The 22,512-nt window shown below is 36.3% G+C and overlaps 1 protein-coding gene across 2 annotated transcripts; it reads right to left on the reverse strand.

The window, feature by feature from the left end:
* Positions 1–394: 394 nt before the first annotated feature.
* On the reverse strand, positions 395–20,154 carry LOC122293261 (ABC transporter G family member 28). Of its 2 annotated transcripts, XM_043101781.1 has the most exons (14): positions 19,667–20,154; positions 19,464–19,540; positions 17,264–17,539; positions 15,679–15,742; positions 15,450–15,596; positions 15,220–15,254; positions 14,429–14,502; positions 6,452–7,377; positions 5,327–5,623; positions 4,132–4,623; positions 3,676–3,824; positions 1,453–1,742; positions 1,158–1,291; positions 395–1,050 (listed from the first exon to the last, which is right to left on the reverse strand). In XM_043101781.1, the coding sequence occupies exons 1-14, from the start codon at positions 19,918–19,920 to the stop codon at positions 894–896; spliced, it is 3,372 nt and encodes a 1,123-aa protein (XP_042957715.1). In that variant the 5' UTR covers positions 19,921–20,154; the 3' UTR covers positions 395–893. The 2 variants fall into 2 exon arrangements, with proteins under 2 accessions (XP_042957715.1, XP_042957716.1); XM_043101782.1 differs by lacking the exons at positions 19,464–19,540; positions 19,667–20,154 and adding an exon at positions 18,510–18,648.
* Positions 20,155–22,512: the final 2,358 nt, after the last annotated feature.

The raw sequence follows: 22,512 nt of genomic DNA on the forward strand, positions 1-22,512 counted from the left end.
TGATAAGGATTAGGCTACTATGCTATCTCTCTCTCTTTTCTTTTTTTTTGAATTATTGGATGTCAATCCGCCGTACAAACTCTACCAAAAAAGAAAGAAGGGTGCGGGCGAGAAGAACATAGGAGTATTGAGTAATTTTTCATAGGATATAATGTAGTGTGCTGTCCAGCTTTGACCATTGGGTATCCCCACTAGTACAAATTTCACATTTTAATTTTTTCTTTTTCTTTTTCTTTTTCATATTCTTTAAACATCTTTAATTATTTTTACAAAATAAAAATAATAAAAAAAAGATTCTAATATACTAAAAGTCACTTTCTTAATCATTAAATAATTTTTAAAAAAAAATAAATAAATACATAAGCGGTTAAAATAAGAAATCAATCTCACGGAGTATACTAACATTTTCCTTAACTCATAAACAAAAGAGATACTGTTCTTCATTCTCGGATCGTCATATCTAATCAAATCGGATGATACGATACATTTTGAGTGGCTTTAAAAGTCAATACTACTTAGTGGACAATCAACCACTTAAATGTGCAACACCGCCAGATGTGATATGGGATGGCAAAACTTAGGATGAATCATAGTATTGCTCTAGACAAAATAGATCTGCACTTCTGGAGTATATCAAATATGCAGCAAGTCTCAGTGTGAAATTCGAGTGCTCGGCACTAACATTTGCTCTCTTCTTTCCTCTGCACCACTGTAGCAATCCCAAATCCTAACTCTCAACAATGACTGAGAGTTTTCCATGATAAAGATACTGTTCTCTACAAAAGTTTTAAGGAAAGTCTTTTCTGTCTTCTTCTAAGAATCCTCAAGATCTATGTGAGACTTACTTCCAAGGAAAGACTGGTCTTGGTACAGTAATCTAAGACTGACCGAATTTACTTCTTTTGGAAGGTTACCATACAAAAGAATGCAACAGCCCGACTTACTACTCCAGTAAGGACAAGGAAGACCAAACATCGATACCAATGATTAAGATCATAGCCACTACTCATGAGTGAACCGCAGCGTGTTATTAGCCACACTCCAGAATATCTGAAAGCATTCAGGACAATTGGAAGGACAAGTAGCATAAAAATATGAGATCTATGCAATATTAGTAATATTAACACATATCAGAGAGAGCGATTGTCAGGCCCAACCTTTTAGCATTTGCAATTACAAAAGCTTCCAGAGCCCACTTAGTGTAGCACAAATTAGCTAGAACGTCCACAATTTTGTTAGTGCTGGTATAGGTTGCTATGAGTGTTAAAACAACAGGAAGAAGCACTGACCACTGCATATAAGATCAAAAAGTGGCTTGTTATATACTTAAAAGGGAAATATATATATGTATTTATATATACTGATCCCAATGCCTGTCTCTAAACAGTCATGCCGTTTGTTAAACTTAGGAAGCTAATCAAACATGTAATAAGAGAAATAGTAAATTCTCACCAGTTGTGCTGGACTAGGTTCCAGAAATATTGCGAAAGCATAAGCTATACCGTTTACACAGTAAACCAGACACACTAAAACAAGGTAATTGTCCGTGACAGATGATCGAGGATTGTTGAAGAAATAGAACATAGAGAGATAAACCAGAGGCTTGATGATGGTATTCAAATGGTCAATTGTATCCTTTGCAAGAAAGTAAGCTAGGCTACTTATGCCAGAAGCACTCTCTCTCTGGTAATGCAACTTATCCAATGCAAACGTTCTCAAAGCGGCAATCTTGCAAAGAAGAGCTGCAAAAAAAAAAAATAATAATAATAATAATAAAAAAAAAAAATCAGATATGGATGCCTTACCAGAAATAAAACATGTTTAATAGAAAACATAATCAAGATCAAAAAGTTTTCATATCAGGGAAATCCGCCTAACAATTTGTGTTTGGGGTGGGGGTGGGGGAGTTATCTCAAGTATCCCAAAAGATGCTGAAATTTTGTCCCTTGTTCCACTTTTTATTGTATCTTTGACAATCAATGAGATCCTTCCTGGGTATAAAATTCTATTAACACACTTGGAGAATCACCTAGATTCATTGGACTTTGACTATGAAGGCCCGGATCAACTAACATGTGAAACCTATAGATAAAACCAAAAAAAGACCTAATGGACTGAAAGTTTAATATAGTATAGGAATATAAAAGTAGCAGAAATTCTTTCCCATATCACTCTTTCTTAGTTGGAGAAAACTCGTCCACAGTTAAATTCTTTATATTTGAACTCTCTAATTTCTTGGATTACATGTTGCAGTTGTTAGCGATGGAAAAATCAATCTTGCAATTTTTCCTTTGGAATATGGCTTCTTGAAGTATGTATAATTTAATGTTAATGGCATACCTATTCCAGCCAAGTTCAGATGAACCATCTCTCATAAGGCCGTCTTTGGATATAAGGACCTTATAACAAACTACTTCCCACTTGATAGTTAGCTCATTAAGCTTTCTAGCAAATGAATCTCTAACATATTTCCTCGTTAAAAACAATCTTATCGTAAACTATCTCTTGAAGTACTTTACTTTGAAGCATTTTTTATCTATAAGCATCTTCAACTCTTGATAATGTGTCATTGTAGGTTGTAAGATCTCCCATAAGTGATATAGTGCGTAACCATCTCTGACACAAAAGCTGATGTAGGCAGAAGCTCTGATACCAAAATTATTGTAGGACAAAGGGCTTTGATAAACTAACTAACATATGGATGTCTGAACAGCGACTTATTTAGGGTTTAGGACAATCTAGGGTTAGGATTTTAGTGGGAAAAAGCTGGCAAGGTTTTCAATTAGGACAGGGAAGAGTAATGATTTGCATAAGCCTCAAATACGGAAGCCTCACGCAGGCCTTTTATAAAAAAGTGGACCCCAACATGAAAAAGTGTAAAAAAATCACTTTTTTTCTGGTGGGCTCAGCTTTTTACAAAAGGCCTGAGAGAGGCTTGCATACCTAGCACTTATACCTAGTATTACTCGGGGAGGGAAAAAGAAATGGTTTGAACACAAAAGCAAATGGAAAACTTGAGTTATGGTTGTTGTGTTTTGCACTATGAACATGAGCCCCACGAATGACAAGTCAATATCTAGTGATGTATTTGATGGAGTTTTAGTTTGGGCTTCTTTAGGGTTAGATTTTAGTGGGATGATATTTGCTAAATAGGTTTGATACACTGGAATACAATAGATGATTGCTCAAAATTAAGAAAGAAAATCAGAAGAGAAAGGAAGCAAACAAAGGGATCAAACCTATGGAGTTTTTGGCATCACACCTCATAGATGGATTGCGTTTCACAAGCCTCAAAAGCATGATTTCTATTAATTGAAACCATTATGTCAACAACTTTCAAAAACCTAACCCTAAAAAGCATTGGACTCGAAATACTGCATGTAACAACACATGCTCTAAAAGACTTGGGACTCCTTGAACTTCAATTCCTAAGGCCATAACTATATAACTGGTGAAATCCACAGATGGAATCCCAAACTAAGACCTATTGATTAAAAGTTCGACCCATGACTGAAAAAAACTAAATTACAGAAACTCCCTGGACTCCAAAATTAGATTATGCTAAATTAAAATAATGTCTGTTTTTTGCTTCCTGCATCAGAGTGAATCCACAACTTGAAGAAAGCAACTTGAAAGGAACATTGCATAGTTGAGAATTGGAAGATTTTAACTTACAAACTGCTATGACGGTGTATGTATAGCCGAGTGTTCCAAATGTTTTGTCACTCACTTTGGCAAGTGTGCCTAAGCAGATTCCTGCCAGCAATAAAATTAAAAAGTCTACAGCTTGTGTCCTAGCTTCTCGTAGCCTTTGCTTACCAAGCCTGCAAAAGAGCAAATCATCTGAAGATCAACTTTGAATTATTAGATGGATAAAACACAGTCTTCACAAAACTGAGCAGCCCAACAAACCTCTTTTTTTCTCCTCAAAATATAGACTAATTGATATCCCACATCAAAAAATCTCAACCACACAAACATATTAAGTCCTAAAGTTCTTAACACTTCTATGGAGAGAAAAGAAGTACTGCACGGTAGATAAAAAATTTGAAGGGTTGCTAACGCAAGAAAAATAGGATGTTTATGTGTAGCTAAGAGCCTAAACCAAAAAAGAATAGAGTTAGGATTTACCTTCCAAGGAAGTATCTGTATTGCTGGAATACACCAGGGGCATTCCTGTCTGATAAGTCATATGACTTCAAGAAATTATGTTGTATATTGTCCTTTCGTAGCTCAACGTTACACTTCACGTCCTGCCAAAATTCTCCAGCAAAAGACTGTGCATCTGATCCAGTATCTAATGTGTTTGCTCCGTGATTAGAATTTTCACCACTTGCTGCTGCCATTCCATCAACGCTCTGTAGCATATCCATGGGAACTGGGTACCCATTATTGAGCATCCATCTAACAGGAAGTTGCTTGTAATTTACACCTGTGCTTGTACTTGGTTTTACGATTCCCTCCAGAATGTCAATGTAGTGGTCTGGAGGATTAACACGCTCAGGGACCATAATCCCAAGACTGGAAAAGTATTCTTCAACTTTCTTAACTGGTCCATGATACACTGTAAGACCGCCTTTAGCTAGAAGTATCAAATCATCAAACATCCTGAACAAGGTGTAACTGAAGCACACAAAAAAGAGAGCATTATTTCAGCTACAAGCTAATGTGCTTAATTTCCCTGATAAATTGCTGGAAGGATCCACTAATAAAGTATTAATTAGTATTCAGGTCATATAAAGCCACAACTTCTGATATATAAAAAAGCCTTCAACATCATTATGGTCCATGTTTAGGTGATGATCTATGAAAACAATTAATTTGAAACAAATAGAAACATGTATTTGGACTGGTTGAAATAACACTGAACTAGAAACAGAAAGCAGTAGATAGATAAAGGATATTCCAATGAACACACAACACACACGTAAATGCATATACATGCATGTAGAGATACACGCATATATATATGCATGTAGATATACACCAATATAAATGTGCAAAGAAACTGTGGTATCTATTATCTCATGTCCTCTAACCTAACCACTGATTAGCTAATTAGCAGAGAGAAGTTAAGTCACATTTTAAGTCGTTATAAAAGTTTTTAGCATACACATAAATAGGCCCCAATTCCTTTTTTGAATAAAAGAATGACTGGTTTATAATAAAATATTACGTTGTTGATAGCTCAACTTTCTCAGAATCTAAACTCAAGTCATTCTAATAGGAAATATTCCCAATGAAGGACACCACACTCGAGAAAGAATGTTAGAAGTACAGACCATAAAATTTTACATCATTCCCTTGTACTCAGGAGTAAAGTTACCTTGGTTGGTGGACAACCATGCAAACATTTACTCCTTCAAGGGCCTCACGTCTAAGTGCTCTAAGTAGTAATTGAGAAGAAGAACTGTCTAAACCAGATGTGGGTTCATCTAAAATTAAAAGTGAAGGTTCCATGACCATTTCCAGCCCAACATTTACTCTTTTCCTTTGGCCACCAGAGATTCCTCGCTTCTCCACTGTCCCAACAAGAGAATCCCGCACAGTCTGCAACCCCAAGGCCTCAATGACTCTTTCAACAACCAGAACCTTTTCTACTTTGGGCAGATTGGCGGAGAGTCTACAATGATGGAAAAAAAAAAGGATTATAAAAGCAGAGAGCAACCACAGCCTGAACTACAAGAATGCTTCTTATGTATCTGTCTACATTTGAATAAGCCATGCCAGATTTTGCTAAAACAACACCTCATGGTTGATTTTCATATGCACAGGATGTTGAGCCCATCAACTATGAAGTAGGTTAAGCAGATATGAAAGGATTATGCAGACAAAAAGTTGTCACAGTTACACAGTTACTATTTGAGAGGGCATCAAGGAAAGAACAGAAAAGTAACAGATGCAGGAAAAACATACCTTATCCTACCAAGGAAAATTTGATCCATATATAAAAAACTAAATTCAAAACAGCTCTCAGAATTTCTAAAAGCTTGCTAATGAACTCATATGCATATTTTACAATTGTATTGACTAATCCAAAAAGATCCATGTTGAGAAAAACAACATAATTGTCTTAAGAAGTGGAATTATTAATCAGAAATCCATGTTGTGGGTTTGTTATTCTTCCGGTTCTCCAAACCATATTTGGACTTCAAACATTTAACAAGTTTTAAGTTTAAAAATTTGAAATAAAACTAGGATAAGGTTTAAGGAAATAGATTTGATTGGTGGATATGAGACAAAAGACCTGCTATTGAAGTTCCGACTCTGAGGCTATGCATCAAATGAGATGATAAAAAACACAGTATCCAATATCTGCTTAAACCTAATAAACGCATGGTGGTCAAAAAGCTTATACAATATCATTTTGGTAGCGGCACCTGTTCTTCAAGAAATGCAAAAACTAAAACCACACAGGTTGCAAGCACCATGGAGCTAAATGTGGGTGTACCTGCAGCTTGCACTAAACCAAAGATTCTCCTCTACTGTTAAGTTCCCATGCACAATATCATCTTGTGGCACAAAACCAATGATTTTCTTGTATGAGTGTATTGATTCCATCTTTCCATTTATGAGAATCATACCACTCATGGTGCAACCAGTTGCCTTCCCAGCCAAAGCAGAAAGAAATGTTGTTTTTCCAGCCCCGGAAGGGCCCATGACGGCCGAAACTCGGCCAGGTAATATTTTCCCAGTCACACACCTCAATAGATGTTTGTTTTTACCTTTCAAAGTGAGGGTCAAATCCTTAAAAGCAACCTCGATTGTAGGTCTCTTCCCAATTTCAACATCAGTAGCCATTGAAATAACGCCGGAGAAGGTCAAGTTCTTATTCTGCTCTTGTAAAGCCTTTTCCTTCTCAATTTGACCATATGCATATCTGAACATTTGGCTCTGAGTATGCAACTGCTTACCCCTTGGTGCATGCTTTTTGATATTTTTATCTCCTATCTCCAGATTGAAGCCTTCATGGCTATCAGGATCTTGTTCAATTGAATTTAGCATCTTTGTGAGGTTACTGTTTTCCTTTTTCTTTCCCTTCAATCCTCCACGTGATTCCTGAGGTGCACCTGGACCACTCATCGTCATAGGCGACAAGGCAGCATCCATACCAGGTTTAGCATGTCCCAGACCTTTTACCATCTCTGACTGCATGAGAGATTTTCTACGAGAAAATGTTCGAGATAGTTGTGTTTGGAATCCAATTGCATGCTTCTTAGCAATATCTTTTGCGGACTTCCATTTTTCACGTGCTTGTGCTGTTTCTCTTACGCTTTGAACTGCTTTTTCCCGGGATTTCGCTTGTCTTTTCTCTCGAGTTGCAAGAACTTGGTCGGAGCAGTTATATATAATGATAAGCAGGAAACTTAACCCAGCCTGCAGTGACAAGTGAAGTGTCAGTTCGGATGGTAAGAGTGTGAAATAATGCATTATGGAACACCGAGCAGAGATTAACCAACATCATTACTTCAATCATGAAATATGTTTGATGGTTTCAAAAAGATATATACTATATAAATCACCAACAGAGTTTCTCTAATTAAGCTGTCAAAATAAATTGTTATAGCAGAGTGCTACTGAACCAAATGCATCAGAGGACTGCTAGGGCACAAGCACTCAATTCCAGCAGAACACAATTTGGTTTCATCAACAACCCTTAAGTGAACATTGGATGATAACAACTAGATACTTCTATTTATTTCTCTACAAGTTTTATTCCTTTGTTAAGACCAGGGGATCTGATATCTCCTTTATTATTAATTGTTGTGGCTATGGAGGCTCTGAAAGGCACACGAGAGGATGGGGGGCTTTTATCCAACTTTTTAGTGGGGTTAAGGAGTAATGAAAAACTAGTAGTATTGCATCTTTCATTCACAAATGAGACCTTGATAGTTTGTGAGGCTAATGCATGTTGAACATATCCACAATCTTCATTGTCTCTTCTTATGTTTTGAAGTGGTGTTAGATTTAGGATCAATTTAGAGAAATCAGAAATTATTCAGTTGAAAAGCTTGGCTAGCATAAAGGATCATATAGGTGGCATCATTAACATTGTTTTCCTTTGGTTGTGTTAGAGGACATGGTTGTAATTAGTGTAACTTGTGCGGGTATAATTGTCAATTGTATGTAGTATATATCATGTTGAACATCAATGAATAATAGCAAGTATTCTCTCTATGTTCGACTACATGGTATCAGAGCGTTAAGTAGTCACTTGGTGATGGTTGTGTGACGGAGCTAGTGGTTCTTAACAGTGGTTAGTGGAGCAGAGGTGGTTAGTGCAGTCATTCGACTGCTGGATTCGAGTTCACCATCGTTGTTTGTGCATTCCGATGGTTTTTCTCTTCGTCGTTGGCGGCCGGTAGAATTTTCAAGGTGTTTCCGATCCAGTGTCGTCTCTGGTACTAGGCACTAGAGTTGAGCTCTTCATCATTCTCTGTGCACCCTAGCGAGTTTCCTATCATCATCAACTGCCAGAAGGCTTGTTTGTCGCCGACAACATCGAAGTCTCAGAGTGTTTGGTTGCAAGTCTAAACTATCCAATCCACGTGTGCGATTGCCCCCAACCTAGAGTAAGAGGTTATTCCTATCCGGAATAACACCTATTTGGAAACCAGAATACAATAAACCCAGCTTCACTTATCCTCGTTTAGAATAACTTAATCCGTGTTTAAGCTTAGTTTGAAGTCGGTATTGGAAATACCCAATTCAAACCGGTTCAGACCTGATATAGGCTAATTCTGAGCCTATACGTGTCTGTTTCCACCGATACAGGCTGATTCTGATTGATACAGAGCCAAAATTTGGGTACTTATGCAAGGATTTTTCCAGATTGTGTTCCTATGTTTTTCATCCATATTTCATATTATATGTGGATTTTCTATCCCTAGTGGAAGTGTGATATTTTTCTACACCCATGGCAACTAAATTTGAGTGAGTCTCTTGCACTAAACTTTGCCTTTGACTTCGGTGAAGTTTAATGGAAAGAACTATATGCTATAGTCAAAATCTGTTGAAATTTTTTAAAAAGCAAGGGTCTCCATACCCACTTGGTTGATCCAATGCCTGACTCAACTAGTTATACATTTGCTCAATGGGAACAAGAAGATGCTCAAATCTTGTCCTTAATGTTGACCAGTATTGAGCCAAATATTTGCACTAGTTTGATACATTTTGACATCGCTCAAGAGGTGTGGAGGCATCTCAAACAGATTTATTCAGATGCTTGGAACTTAACCTATATTTATGAGTTGTATAAGCAATTCTTTGGGTTGGAACAAGGTACCTTGGGCCTAGAAGAATATTATTTTTAAGTGATGAGCATATGTGAAGAACTCAAAATGTATCAACCTATCACTTCTAATGTATCATGTATGCAACAACAACGTGAAGAGTTCAATGTTGTTTGGTTTCTTGTTGGCTTAAAACCCGAGTATGAGTAGGTGCGTTCTCAAATTTTGACAAGCCCATGGCTTCCCTCATTTCCTGATGTGTTCTCCCGACTTCAATGTACCACATTATTTGGACAAGGATTTTAGTTGTCTTCTGATTAGATTAATTAGAGATCTGCTTTGGTTGCCTCCTATGTTGCTCCTAGTGGGCATGGAGGCCGGGGTGGTAGGGGTGCACCTAGGGGACATGAATCTTGTAAGTGCACCCATTGTGGTCGCACTAACCACTCGGTGGACTATTGTTGGGATCTACATGATAGACTATCTAGATCCGTTAATCAGACCATTGGCCAAGATGCTACATCACTGTCAATGAGCTCCAACTTGACTCCAGATATGATTAGCATATCGAAGGATAGGTATGATCAGCTTTTGGGTCGCACACAGGCTTCATCTTCCACAGCTGCTCTTGCCCATTTAGGTACAACATCCGCATGTCTTGTCTCATCTGCTCAAGATCCATAGATCATCAACTCAGAACCTAATGAACATCTAACTAGTTTGTCTTATTCCTTATCTAACTTAGATACTATGACATACCATGACGTCAAGTTAGGAATTTTGGAAATTTGTCTTCTTTTCCTTGTGAGGCATGTCAACTTAGCAAACATCATCATGTGTCTTTTGTAACTTAAGTTGATAATTGAGCATCTAGTCCTTTCAAATTGGTTCACTCTGATATATGGGGACCAATCAACATTGTATCAAATAAGTTTTAGTATTTTGTTACATTTGTAGATGACTACTCTCGTATAACACAGTTGTTTCTGATGAAGGCATAATCTAAACTTCTTTCCATATTCAAAGTCTTTTGGGAAGAAATTAAAACTCAATTCAGACAAAAAATTCAAATATTGCATTCTGACAATGCAAAAGAATATCAAACTAGTGCCTTTGCCACTTACTTAAGTAATAAATGAATTATTCATCAAACTTTATGTTCTTATACACCCTAACAGAATGAGGTGCCTGAATGCAAAAGTCACCATTTGTTAGATGTAACCTAAGCACTTTTACTGCACATGCATGTTTCTGAACGTTTTTGGACTGATGGTGTTCTTTTTTGCGTGGCACCTTATTAACCGCATGCCTTCATCAATCCTTAATGGTTCCTCTCCCTTCTCTATCCTATTCCCTTCCTCTCCATCATTTTCTCTCCATCCAAAAATCTTTGGGTGTACTTTTCATGTTCATAACCTTGGCCCAAGCTTTGATTAGCTTGATCCACGTGCTACCAAGTGTTTCTTTGTTGGTTATTCCTAGACTCAAAAATGATATCGCTGCTATAGTCCTATTCTTAGACGCTATTTCACAAGTGTTGATGTCACATTCTTTGAGTGCATACACTATTTCTTGGATACATCTTCAATTGTTGAGTGTGATCCTCTACCATTACCAATTCTTACCCTTTCTCCTGCATACTCACCCACCTTTACCCAACCCTCCTCAATGCCCTTCCCTTGTTCCTTTCCAGGTGTACTCGCGTCGCTTGCGGCCACCGGCTCCTATGCCTCCACCAACCTTGTCTCCATCTTCAAATCTTGAGTTACCTAGTGCTTCAGACTCTCCACCTATTGCTCTCTGAAAAGGTACTCGTTTTTGTGTTACTCAACATCCAATTAGCCAATATGTCTCTTTTCATGCCATATCTCCATCATTCTCATGTTTAATTTCTCAACTTTCAAAACTTTCTATTCCTAAGAACGTTCAAGATGCTTTATCTAATCCCGGATGAAGGACAGCTATGAAAAATGAAATAGACACTCTTCACCATAATGGGACATGGGATCTTGTTTCCCTACCACATAGTAAACAACTTGTTGGCTATAAATGGGTATATACAATCAAATTCCATCTTGATGGTTCTGTGTAACATTTGAAAGCCCGCTTGGTTGCTAAAGGTTACAGTTAAAATTATGGCATTGATTAAATCTCTTCTGTTTGAGTATTGATCTCTCTTGTTTCTAATTTGGATAGACCCTTATTTCAGTTGGATGTTAAAAATGCCTTCCTACATGGCAACTTAAATGAGGAAGTTTATATAGAGCAACCACTTGAGTTTGTTGCTCAGGGGGAGTGTCAAGGTACTGTGTGCAAGTTAAAAAAGGAATTATATGGTTTGAAACAAACTCCTTTGAGCATGGTTTGGGAGGTTCCCTGATATTGTATTGGCATTTGGTCTTCATAGATGCCAAACAGACCATTCGGTATTTCGCCTACATAGTGATGCAATTCATATCTTGTAGGTTGTATATATGGATGACATTGTAATTACTGGGAGTGGCTCAGCTAGAATTGCTAGGTTGAAACAATTTTTACATAATTAGTTTCAAACAAAAGACTTGGCAAGCTTAGATACTTTCTTGGAATTGAAGTCGATAGATCTAAAAAAGGTATTAACCCATCTCAGAGAAAATATGTACTTGACCTTCTGGAACAAACTAGCATGTTAGGTGGACGGCCTATTGACACTCCTATGAACCCAAATCATAAAGTCTTGAAAGAGGAAGGATAGTTGTTTAGAGGTCTAGGTAGGTATCAAAGACTTGTTGGGAAATTGAATTATCTTGCTATCACTAGACCTGATATCTCTTATGCAGTGAGTGTAGTGAGTCAATTTCGACAAACGCCTAGGGTCTCACATTGGGATGTTGTAATCCATATTCTTCGTTATCTTAAGTGAGCTCCTAGCCTTGGGATGTAGTATAGACCAAATAGACATTTAGAGTTGAAGCTTTTTCAAATGCTGATTGGACAGAATCTCATTCAAATAGAATATCTACTGCTTGATATTATACCTTTATGGGAGGTAACTTGGTTACATGGAAGAGTAAGAAGCAAACAATCGTAGCTCAGTCTAGTGCAAAAGTTGAATACAGAGCAATGGCTCACACTACTAGTGAGCTAACATGGTTGCAACACTTTCTTCAAGAGATTGGGTTTCCAGCTCCAGTCCTTCAGTTATTTTGTGATAATCAAGCTGCAATGCATATTACTTCTAATCATGTCTTCCATGAGAGGACTAAACACATTGAGATTAATTGTCACTTCATTAGAGATGAGATACTAAGTGGTGACATTTCTATACTCTTTGTGAAGTCTGCTGATCAACTTGCAAATATGTTTACTAAGTCATTGTGTTATAGTTGGTTAAAGCTTATTTGTTCCAAGCTGGGTTTATATTATATATATGACCTAGCTTGAGGGGGAGTGTTAGAGGACATGATTGTAATTAGTATAACTTGTGAAGGTATAATTGTCTATTGTATGTAGTATATATATTGTTGAACATCAATGAATAATAGCAAGTATTCTCTCTATGTTCGACTACAAGTTGCACCTTATAAATCCAATTTTATATTGAGTACTGGCATTATAGCAAAAATGAAAAGAAGCTAGATGGTTGGATAAGGCTTTATCTGTTAAATGGAGGAAGATTGACATTGATTAAAAGTATTGCTTTACCCAACTGGTTAAGTTGTTGGAGAAGGGCTCGTGAGGACATAATCCAAGCATCAAGCACAACCCATAAAGTAGAAGACAAAGCAAAGCAAATAAATAGAGTAATTGTTGCCCACCTAGAGTAATTGTTGCCTGTAAACTTGACACACAGGGGCGGAGTCTATCACAAATAAATAGATCCCAAGACAAAGCAAAGCAACAGAGAGACCGAAATAAAGTGAGATAAGAACCTTGGACGTGTCTGTGAGAGGAAGCAAGGAGCACGAAACACTATTCAGCAGAGACTAAGAGCCACAAACTACACAAAGAAGCCGAAATTACCACAAGATAGTGTCGGCGACAGCCATAAAGACATAGACATGCCCAGAATACCCTGACAAAGCCGAAAGTCCCACCAGAGGGTGCTGTGACAGTCACGAAGGCACAAAAGTGCTGAGAACACCCAAACCAAGCTTGCAATGACAGTTACGAAGCACAGAAGTGCCGAGAACACCCAGACCAGGAAACACAATTCCAAGAAGATGAGAAATCACATCGGACTCACCAAAAAACAACCCAAAGTGCACCAAAACTGAGAAACCCACAAACCGAGAGAGAAAAAAAAATTCGAAGAAGGCACGGTAATTAGGAACCTACTCTTGATACCAAGTCAAATATACAAGAATGGCCGAATTAATTTGGCCTTGAGTGAACTGTATATTATATATAAGCTTTACAAGAATGCTATGCATGGAAAGAAATAGTTGTACATGGAAAGAATGTAATTCCCGAATGATTCTAGCCCTATATGGAAACTATACCCTGTCAAATATGCTAACTGTACAAGCCTAAGTAAATTAAGAAAAGGTGAAAATAAGGAAAGAAGAATCGAATACTTGAATGATTATGGACCGCAAAGCTGTCCATTGACATGGAGCACTTAAATTTTTATCATAGTTTCCTATTCCTATTCGTGTGGTTAAGAGGATAGAGAAACTACGAGGATAGAGAAACTACGAGATTTTATTTGGGGAGGGATAAATGATGAATTTTAAAGTTTCACTTAGTTAATTCATTGAAAACTTGTTCTCTGCAGCATTCATGGGTTTGGGGGTAAGAAGTTTGACTCAATTTAATGGATCAGGATGTTGTTCTACAAAGGTACTGAGTTGGGGAGTTGGCATTTGGAAACACAATAGAATGTGTGGGACTTTTTTTGGTTTTGTTAGAGATCAAGACCATGCTGCTACGTCCATCTGCTTTGTACATGGACATGAGTGATGTTTAATATTTATCAATATATATGCTAATATTTCTAAATTTATAGATTTTTGTTCTTTTATCCATTAAAGGGAGCACCTCTCCAGTACTTTTTAATGAAATGAATTAACTTATTAAAAAAAAAAAAAATGGAGATCACATGCAGGTAACTCATGTAAGGAATGTGCCATTCAAAGATCAGAAACTGTAAATTCAAGAAACCACAAAAAAAGCATGAAGAAACTAACAGAAACAATAAAGTAAAGACAACTCACAAAAAGCATGACACCATATGCAGTAATATTCTGGTTTTCTGATTTTGGCTCACAAGTCGCCATCCTGAAACATTCTGCATGTTCATCCATCTATAAAGGTTATATTTATATGCTTTCTCAACATCCAGGGAGGAAAAGGTCAATTATACTTCAAACCCAGAACAAAAAAGATGCATTATCAACAGATGGTTGATGATAACATGCATATTTTCTGACATCTTACTAGCACACAAAAATCATTGCAAACTATTCTGTGAAAACATATATTTTATCTCACTCATACATTCTATTGTCGATACCAAGAACCTTGGCATGCCCACGTCATATTCATCAGCATTCTTGATTCTTTGCAATATAAAGATTAAATAAAGGAGCCCCATCACGATTAACCTGAAGATTCACTACCTACTAGTCAGAAGACTGTCATATTTACAAACATCCTAGTCAATATTTCCCTGGTAGCTTTCCACTCTTCCCTCTTTAGCAATCACTAGAGCTACTGGAACAAAAAAGAAAAGAAAAGAACAGAAAAGAATAATTCCAGAAAATCTGTTATCAGAAGAGTGTCAATACACCAAAAAAAGGATCCCATGTTGCCATTACTTCAAGGTTTATATGTCGTACCATTTTTTTTTTTTATCCAAAACACCCATCTATGACCTTTTCACTTCGCTTTTCTCTGGTTTATTTGCCCATCTATTAACCAAAAGAAAAAAAATAGGACTTCCAGCCATGGAATATATTCATTATGTGTATCCTATTTGAGATATATTTGATTAGAAGGCACTTACGTTGTTGAGATGTTGAGCCTGTCCTGCAGAAATATCTGCAAAAAATGCAGATAAAGAGGTAAGCAACAGGTGGTGACAGTTAAATATTATCAAGAGGAGGGACAAAAAAAGAAAAGAAAAACAAAACACCAAGTTATTGACTGCAAAAGTGAAACAGCAGCCACAGTAAATAAATAAATTTTAAACTTGCAAATCTGAGGATGAAAAAGTTGTGGGATAGTTATGAATACCCTTCACTGCAAGGAATTTTCTGCACAGTGGATGGACAATATGATCCTTCTGAACAGAATACCTCACTACTACTCAAGATATCAGCCCAAACATCAGCTCCCCCACAAGTATGGTTTTGCTTCCCAGGAGGCAGCTGATATCGGTATCTGCAGAATATTTCTTCCACTAAATATTAATTTTAGCTAACACAGTACTAGAAATTAACAAAGCGAAAGAGTACAAACTTACGGCTCACAAACACCAGTAGTTTTGTTGAGTTTTGCAAGTGGGCAGTAAGCACCCAATGGGCAAGCTTCAACAATGAAGAAAGGAAATACAGAAATAAGAAGTAAGTACATTCATCTAGGTACATACAGCATATACAATATGATATGGAATCATAAAACTAGCATTATGCATATTACAGATGTTCTAGTCTTAACACCGTTAACAATTCCAACTTTAAATTTGCAGATCAGAACACTCTTTTAGTTAAGCGATACATCTCATTATGAGCTCCTGATGCAATTATGTTCTTAAATTTTTCATGGTCCGTGATCTTTTGATTAAGCCTAATGAAGAGGAGAAACGCTGGTACCAAAAGATGGATGATCTAGCTACCGAGATCATTGAGACACGAGTTGAAATTTTAGAAAATTTACTGGAAGCTAGGTTTTTGATGATTAGCTTGAAAAAGAAAAACAATATCTCTTATCTAGCAGCTTGACAATAAACTTGCAACAATCTATCTCTCCTTCCCTACAAATGTTTCCTATATCCTTGCCAACTAATTAAGTGAAAATGAATCGACCACTCATCTTTAAAGGTCCCAGGCAGAGAAGCTCTTCCCTCACTCCTCCATCTCCCTCTCAAAAACAACAGTACCCCACCTACCTCCAGCCTCAAACGAGCTTCAAAAAACAACCACCTCCACTCTTCTCTAGTAGTCTGTCCCCCTTATTGCTTGCAATTAGTAAATAAAATCAAGCTCATACATGATTTTGGTTTCAAACATACCATAGAGATCATAGATTCATCACTTTCAAAGTTGTCAGGATAAAAAAAGGGAAAGTAGCATTCTCCACTTTGAAGGCACATCCATGGAAAGGCTATCAATAAACATAATTTCTTATGTTGTGGAGTATCATAAAACTTGAGATATATTGATGTTATTGAGTGATAAATCAGCTGTGTCCAACTTTTGGAACTCAAGTTTACTCTAATCCTTACAGTGAATTTGAAAATTAAGTAGAGCCCTTGTGGAGGATGGAAATGAAGAGAGGAAAAGTTGACAACCTAGAAAGTTTAGGACTTCATGTGGAATTTGACCAGTGTGGTATATCTACAGGCTAGAGAACCAAATTCTCCGAAGACTTTAGGAGCAATCATTATAAACATCGAGAAGTAAGTAATTAAACTCGAGACAAGAATTTCTTCTCTTAGCAAAAATGTTCTGTATGATTTTCTTAATTTGTTCTTTGCGAGCAATATAATAAACAGGTAAGATGAAAATTAAATTTCTATTCAGTGACGTGTAATTGAAATTGCAAAAGTTAACATTCCGAATCTGAGTTTAACAGTAAAGCACTAAGGAAAGGGCATAATATCAAAACCATTTGAAATGAATGGGATTCTGCAAATACTTAAGAAACTAGAATAGGTTGCAACACTGACTGAAAGATGTGAAAAGAAAAACAAAGAAAGAAATCGAAGGAGATTTAAGACATAACTTAAAATTGTTTTTTGGATACAATAACATCATTATGGCAAATACTACAAAAGCTAGTTTTTTCAGTGACACATGCAATCATTTGATGAGTTTGAATAAACTTACGTATCATGCAAGTAATACCATTGGGGCAGAAGAAACCCTCACAGCAAGCTGCACAATCAGTCGTTCTAGAAGGAATGTTCTTTGTATTCTTCAGGTCAACTTTCTGTGAACCAGAACTACAAGCCCACCCAGGCTCACATCCAGAAACCCACGAGGACAAATTACAGTTCTTGTTAGGTTTCAAGTAATTGGTTTTCTTCGATGATGTGCTCGTGAAGAAACTATTGAAGTAGAATCTTACTTCTGCTGCTGTGCACAATCGCTGTGCGAGATCTCCTATTGATCCCCCAAAAACCATCATAAAAGCATGTCAAATTTGAGATATCATAACTGAGAGAAGCACCATATTTGAAATGTAAATGGAAGACAAAAACAAGCAAACAAAGCTTTGCTGGCTAGCTGAATAAGAATTATCATGTTCTTCAGACCATATTGGTGCCATACCAAGCTTATCATTTTTTTATATAACTAAAAATATAAAGGATGCACTTAGTAGTACATTACTAAGCTTACCCATGACATATTTTCAATCAAAATACTTGGGGTAAAGCACTATTGTTACCTCTCCAACAATCATTGCATTGGAAATAACCCATTGAACTATCAATTGACTTGATCGGCACCAAATGGAAAGAATTGTTGGAGTTTTCTTATAACAGCAAGAGAATATGCTAGATATACAGACCATGCTTTTATACTAAACTATGAGCTATGTACCATGATTTTGTATTAATACTGTGAGCTACAGTATCTTTATGTATTGCCATAAGTGTCTTGACATTATTTACATAATGAATAAGTATATGCTCTACATGTTCCTTTCTTGTAATATAATGTCCATCAGCTCAATAATAAAGATATATCCCTTTTGGTTTTTGTAGGTTGTGAACGTATGCTTCTAGTTCAATCAATATTATATCTTATGTAGTATTAACGGGGTATTGTTCAATCTCTTTACTGGACTCAATTTCCTCATGCAGGTGATTTCTATCATCACCTTGTTAATCAACTATTATTATCTATATATCTTCTTTTGCCTATCTATATTCAATAGGAAAATTTTTGTTTCAGCGTGTTTTGATCAGGCAGCAAGAGAGAGCTGTCATTTCAAAGGAATTTAGTATTATGTACCTTTGAAACACATTCAGATTGGTTAATAAACCGAGTCTGACACTCGTAAAGTTTAGTGCAAAGCCAAAGGTTATGAAATATTCAAATTATTCAGTTGGAAGCAATGTTAATATACCTAATCTTTGAACTGAACCCGAGCCTCTTCTTTGAGCTATGTCCTGATATAATCCAACAGAATGCACAGCCAATTTAACAAAATTACTTACAGCACCATCCATGCAACAAGCCATAGTTGATCTCTCTTCCATGTTGATCAATAGTTAATTAGAGAAAAGAAAAGAACAAATTTCTGTTAGGGATTTTAAAAGAAATGTTTCCAATTAGTTTGTGAAGGTTAAAGATGGGGGCCTGATGGTTTCTGATTAGTAATTATGAGGAAGGGGTTTCAAAAGGAAGAAATAAAATATTTCTTTCTTTTCCAGTTTGTTTACTCTACCCAATTGAGGTATATTATACATAGTATTCATGTTCTAGTCTCATTTTGCCAATTTCGAGACTTAAAAAATTTCCCCACTTGTTTGTTTACGAGTATCTTGCAGTTTTATCTGTCCCACAATATTTGAACGAAAATTAGGAAACAGGGGAACCATACCATAGCTTAGTAAAGTTAAGAGGGGATCTAGCTAAGGACAAGTAAGTATACATAAAGGGCACATCTTTAAGTCAAGAAATAAGAAACACTATCATCTGCTACACAAGAATTGAAAGAGAAAGTGGAATCCTGGTATATTTTATATATGTGAGTTTAATTTGCTCTGTGCAACTATTCATTGGTTTCATTCATAATTTTGCTGCCTCTAAATAGTGTTCACCCAACGCTACCAAATTTGCAATTTACACTTTCGTAAAATTGAATGAAGCCTATTTCACCAAACAACGAATGTGCAAATTTTATAAAATAAATGCCTTCATGAAGTTCCAAAGGGTTCTCTTTCTTTCCAGGTTAAACATGTAAACTGCTGCATGTGTTGACAAAACATTAGAACTAATAGGAAAAAAGAATTCCTACAGAAAAAGCTAACAATGGTTTGTTGATAGCATGAATCGTACGTGTTCAAGGCTATGTTACCTTTAGTCTTTTTAGCGCAAGCGGATATGAATCCCGTATGTTTGGAGAAATTGAATGCTCCATTCCAATCAGCATCCCTGTAAAAATAGAAATAAAAGCGACGTAAAATGACAATATCTGCAAGAAAAAAAAAAATGATGATAAAAATAACAAAGGGGTCTAAGTAGACAGATTGAGAAAGGATGAAATGGAAAGAAACTAACACGTCCGTTATGCAAAAACCGAAGTTTTTGGTGATGTCTTCCTTGAAGATGGACGTGAAATTGGAGATGCGTTTGAAGAAAAGCTGCGTGAATAGTTGTTGCGCAGCCGGATTGTCGTACCCTCCGTTGTCTTCGTCCCCGACCTTGTCCTGGACACAAGCAACGCGCCGCGAGAAGCTGATCAAGACGAGCACAACGAGGAACAACGGCAAAGAGAGATTCCGGGGCGCATTAACCTTCTTCCTCCTGCTCATGTCGAAATCGATATTCCCAAATTGATTTTCACAGAGAATTCCCGAGAAAAAAAATAAAAAGAAAAAAAATGTCGGAGTAGGAAAATGGACAAGGAAGCGGGACTTGCGGATTGGGCGTAAATGGAGGATTAGTTTGGGGCGAAGAAATGGGAAGAAGAGTTGCAGTGTCAGGGTGACAGAGAGACAAAGGACGATTTTAAGTGTCGGTCAGACCGTTGGATGTGAGTTAGTTTTGGAAATGTGAGGTAGCGGGAAATGAAATGTAATATGTCAGTTGGTAGTTCCTCTAGGCCCATGGGCCTTTGCCACATAGATTCTGTTCAGTTGATGAGGTTGCAGACTACTTTATTTTTTATTTTCTTTTTAATTTGAGTCCACTTTTTATTTGAAGAAAAACGTTAATTGTATTTAAGAAAAAAAAAAAAAAAACTTACATATCCACGTATCAATTATTAATATATTAAAAATTATGAAATTAAAAAAACAAAACTGACAAATGAGTCGTATGAGTAAAATTATAAATACATATAAAAGCAAGTTACTCTGCTGCCTAAGTAGCACCGCTCTATTTTAACCGCTAGTTGCTTTTTCAATTTATTTTATTTTATTTTTTTATTAACATTTTTTTAATATATTTAAATATTTTTAAAATATAAAAAAATATATCAATACACTTAAAAATTACTTTTTAATTATTAAGAAAAAAAAATTGCCGGGTGGTCAACTAGAGTGGTAATAATTGGTGGGCAAAATAGCTTTTTTTCATACATATAACACTACCCTTCATTTGATATTACAAGATATTAAAACACGAGGAAAAAAAACATACAGAATACAAAACAAGAATAATGATTAAGTATTACAAAATATAGTATTTTACAAGACTACGCAAGCGCATTTACAAGAGGAAATTGACAATCATAAATGCATGTCTAAAATCCAAACTTATTTCGTTTTGTCTGAAATTTGAAGTTTCAAATCCCAATTTTTTATAATAAAAAAACGAAGCATGCTCTTAGAAAGAAAATAAATATACATTACCTAGAGAGGAACAAAATATATAAACAAAAATAATTGATTTTGTTCATTGCATTATAGAAAAAAATATTTTAGGATTGAGAAAAATATACAAAATCCCAATAATAAATGTGCAGTTACAATACGTATAATTAAAAAGTCTAGCTACCAATATATTGACCTTATCGTACGATTAATTATCACTAACCCACTTCAAGTTCTACTTACTTGAGCAAAACCAAGCCTTTAGAACCAGCAATTATATTACAAAGAAAAATCAAAATAACGTAAAGGAAGACTTACAGGAGGTGAAGGGTGGGGCTTCAAAGGTGGCAGATCGGGGCTGGGGAAGGGTGGTTTGGGTTGCTAGAGGATCGGTTTGAGAAATTGTGAGAAGATGGTGGCCAATGGTGGTGCTACAGCGGCGCGGGGAGGATTTTGGGCCGCGGCTTGCAGCCGTATGTGGAGGAGTTTGGCGGCGTAAGAGGGGCTGAAAATAGAGGGGTGAGGCCTCCAGCTGATGGGGAAGAGAATGGGAGCAACGGCAACAAAAATGGGCGGCGCACGGCGGGGCAATGAGCCACAACCCGAATGGGTTTCGCACAGCCAACGGGGAGGAGATAGAGAGCGTGGCGAAGGGAGGTTGGGGTGGGGGAGGTCGTCGAGATGTGGGGGAGCTGGTGGGTTGGACGGTGTCACCGGACAGCGGCGGACGGCGTGGCTGAGTGGAGGACGGAAGTATGGATTTGGTTTGGGTCGCGCACGGGCTGGGGGAAGAAATAAGGAGGAGAAAGAGAAAAAGAAAAAGAAAGAAGAAAAAAGAAAGAAGAAAGAAAAAGGAGAAAAAAAAAAAGAGGGAAAAAAAATTGAAGGGAAAGAAATAAGGTGTGATCTTTTTTTTAATCTGAGTTTTAAAATAGACCTAATGAAAAAGATTTCATAATTATAAATTTAAATAATATAATTTAAATGCAATAATTTGGTAAAATAAAATAATAAAATCTATTGACTATAAAATAATAATTAATAATAAGAAAGCACATCAAAATAATTTTCATAATTAAAAAAATTATAAAATAAATCTAGCGAGAAATCCTATAAATTTAAAACAAAAGAATTAATATTTTAAATCTCTAAAATAAATCTCTTAAAAAAAAAAAAAAGATAATCGACGTTAGGTGTTAGTGTGAGGTATACAGTAGGCTAATGTATAATATTTCTCTATTTAAAAATATGTAGAGATTTTTATGGCGAATAATATTTGTGGGAATTACTTATTTAGTAGCGGGCAAAAACAATAAGCCACGATGATGAGGATACAAATTAAATAATTTTTTGCGATGACTTTAATCTGTGGTAAAAAGTCAATTTAACTTGTCACAATAACTATTTTTCCACTAAAGGTCTATATGTTGCCCAAATTTATTATCCAGGAAACAAGTTGATCACAAAAACTACAAATATGGTAGAGAAAAATCTTTTGCCATCAAACATTATCGACCAAGACAATTTCATGGGAAAATACCTATATATTTTCTCTCCAAATATTTTGGTGGCAAAAGGCCACTTTTTCCC

This window comes from Carya illinoinensis, chromosome 14, assembly GCF_018687715.1.
Source record: "Carya illinoinensis cultivar Pawnee chromosome 14, C.illinoinensisPawnee_v1, whole genome shotgun sequence".
NCBI classification, from domain to species: Eukaryota; Viridiplantae; Streptophyta; class Magnoliopsida; order Fagales; family Juglandaceae; genus Carya; species Carya illinoinensis.

What these genes read in the sequence shown, in the direction of transcription:
- LOC122293261 (XM_043101781.1), bottom strand. Translation starts at nt 19,920, where the DNA reads ATGAGCAGGAGGAAGAAGGTTAATGCGCCCCGGAATCTCTCTTTGCCG. An exon ending in TGGTATTACTTGCATGATAC is followed by an intron (nt 15,743 to 17,263) that starts GTAAGTTTATTC and finishes TCATTGTTGAAG; the next exon opens with CTTGCCCATTGGGTGCTTAC. An exon ending in ATGGTTGTCCACCAACCAAG is followed by an intron (nt 4,624 to 5,326) that starts GTAACTTTACTC and finishes TGTGTGCTTCAG; the next exon opens with TTACACCTTGTTCAGGATGT.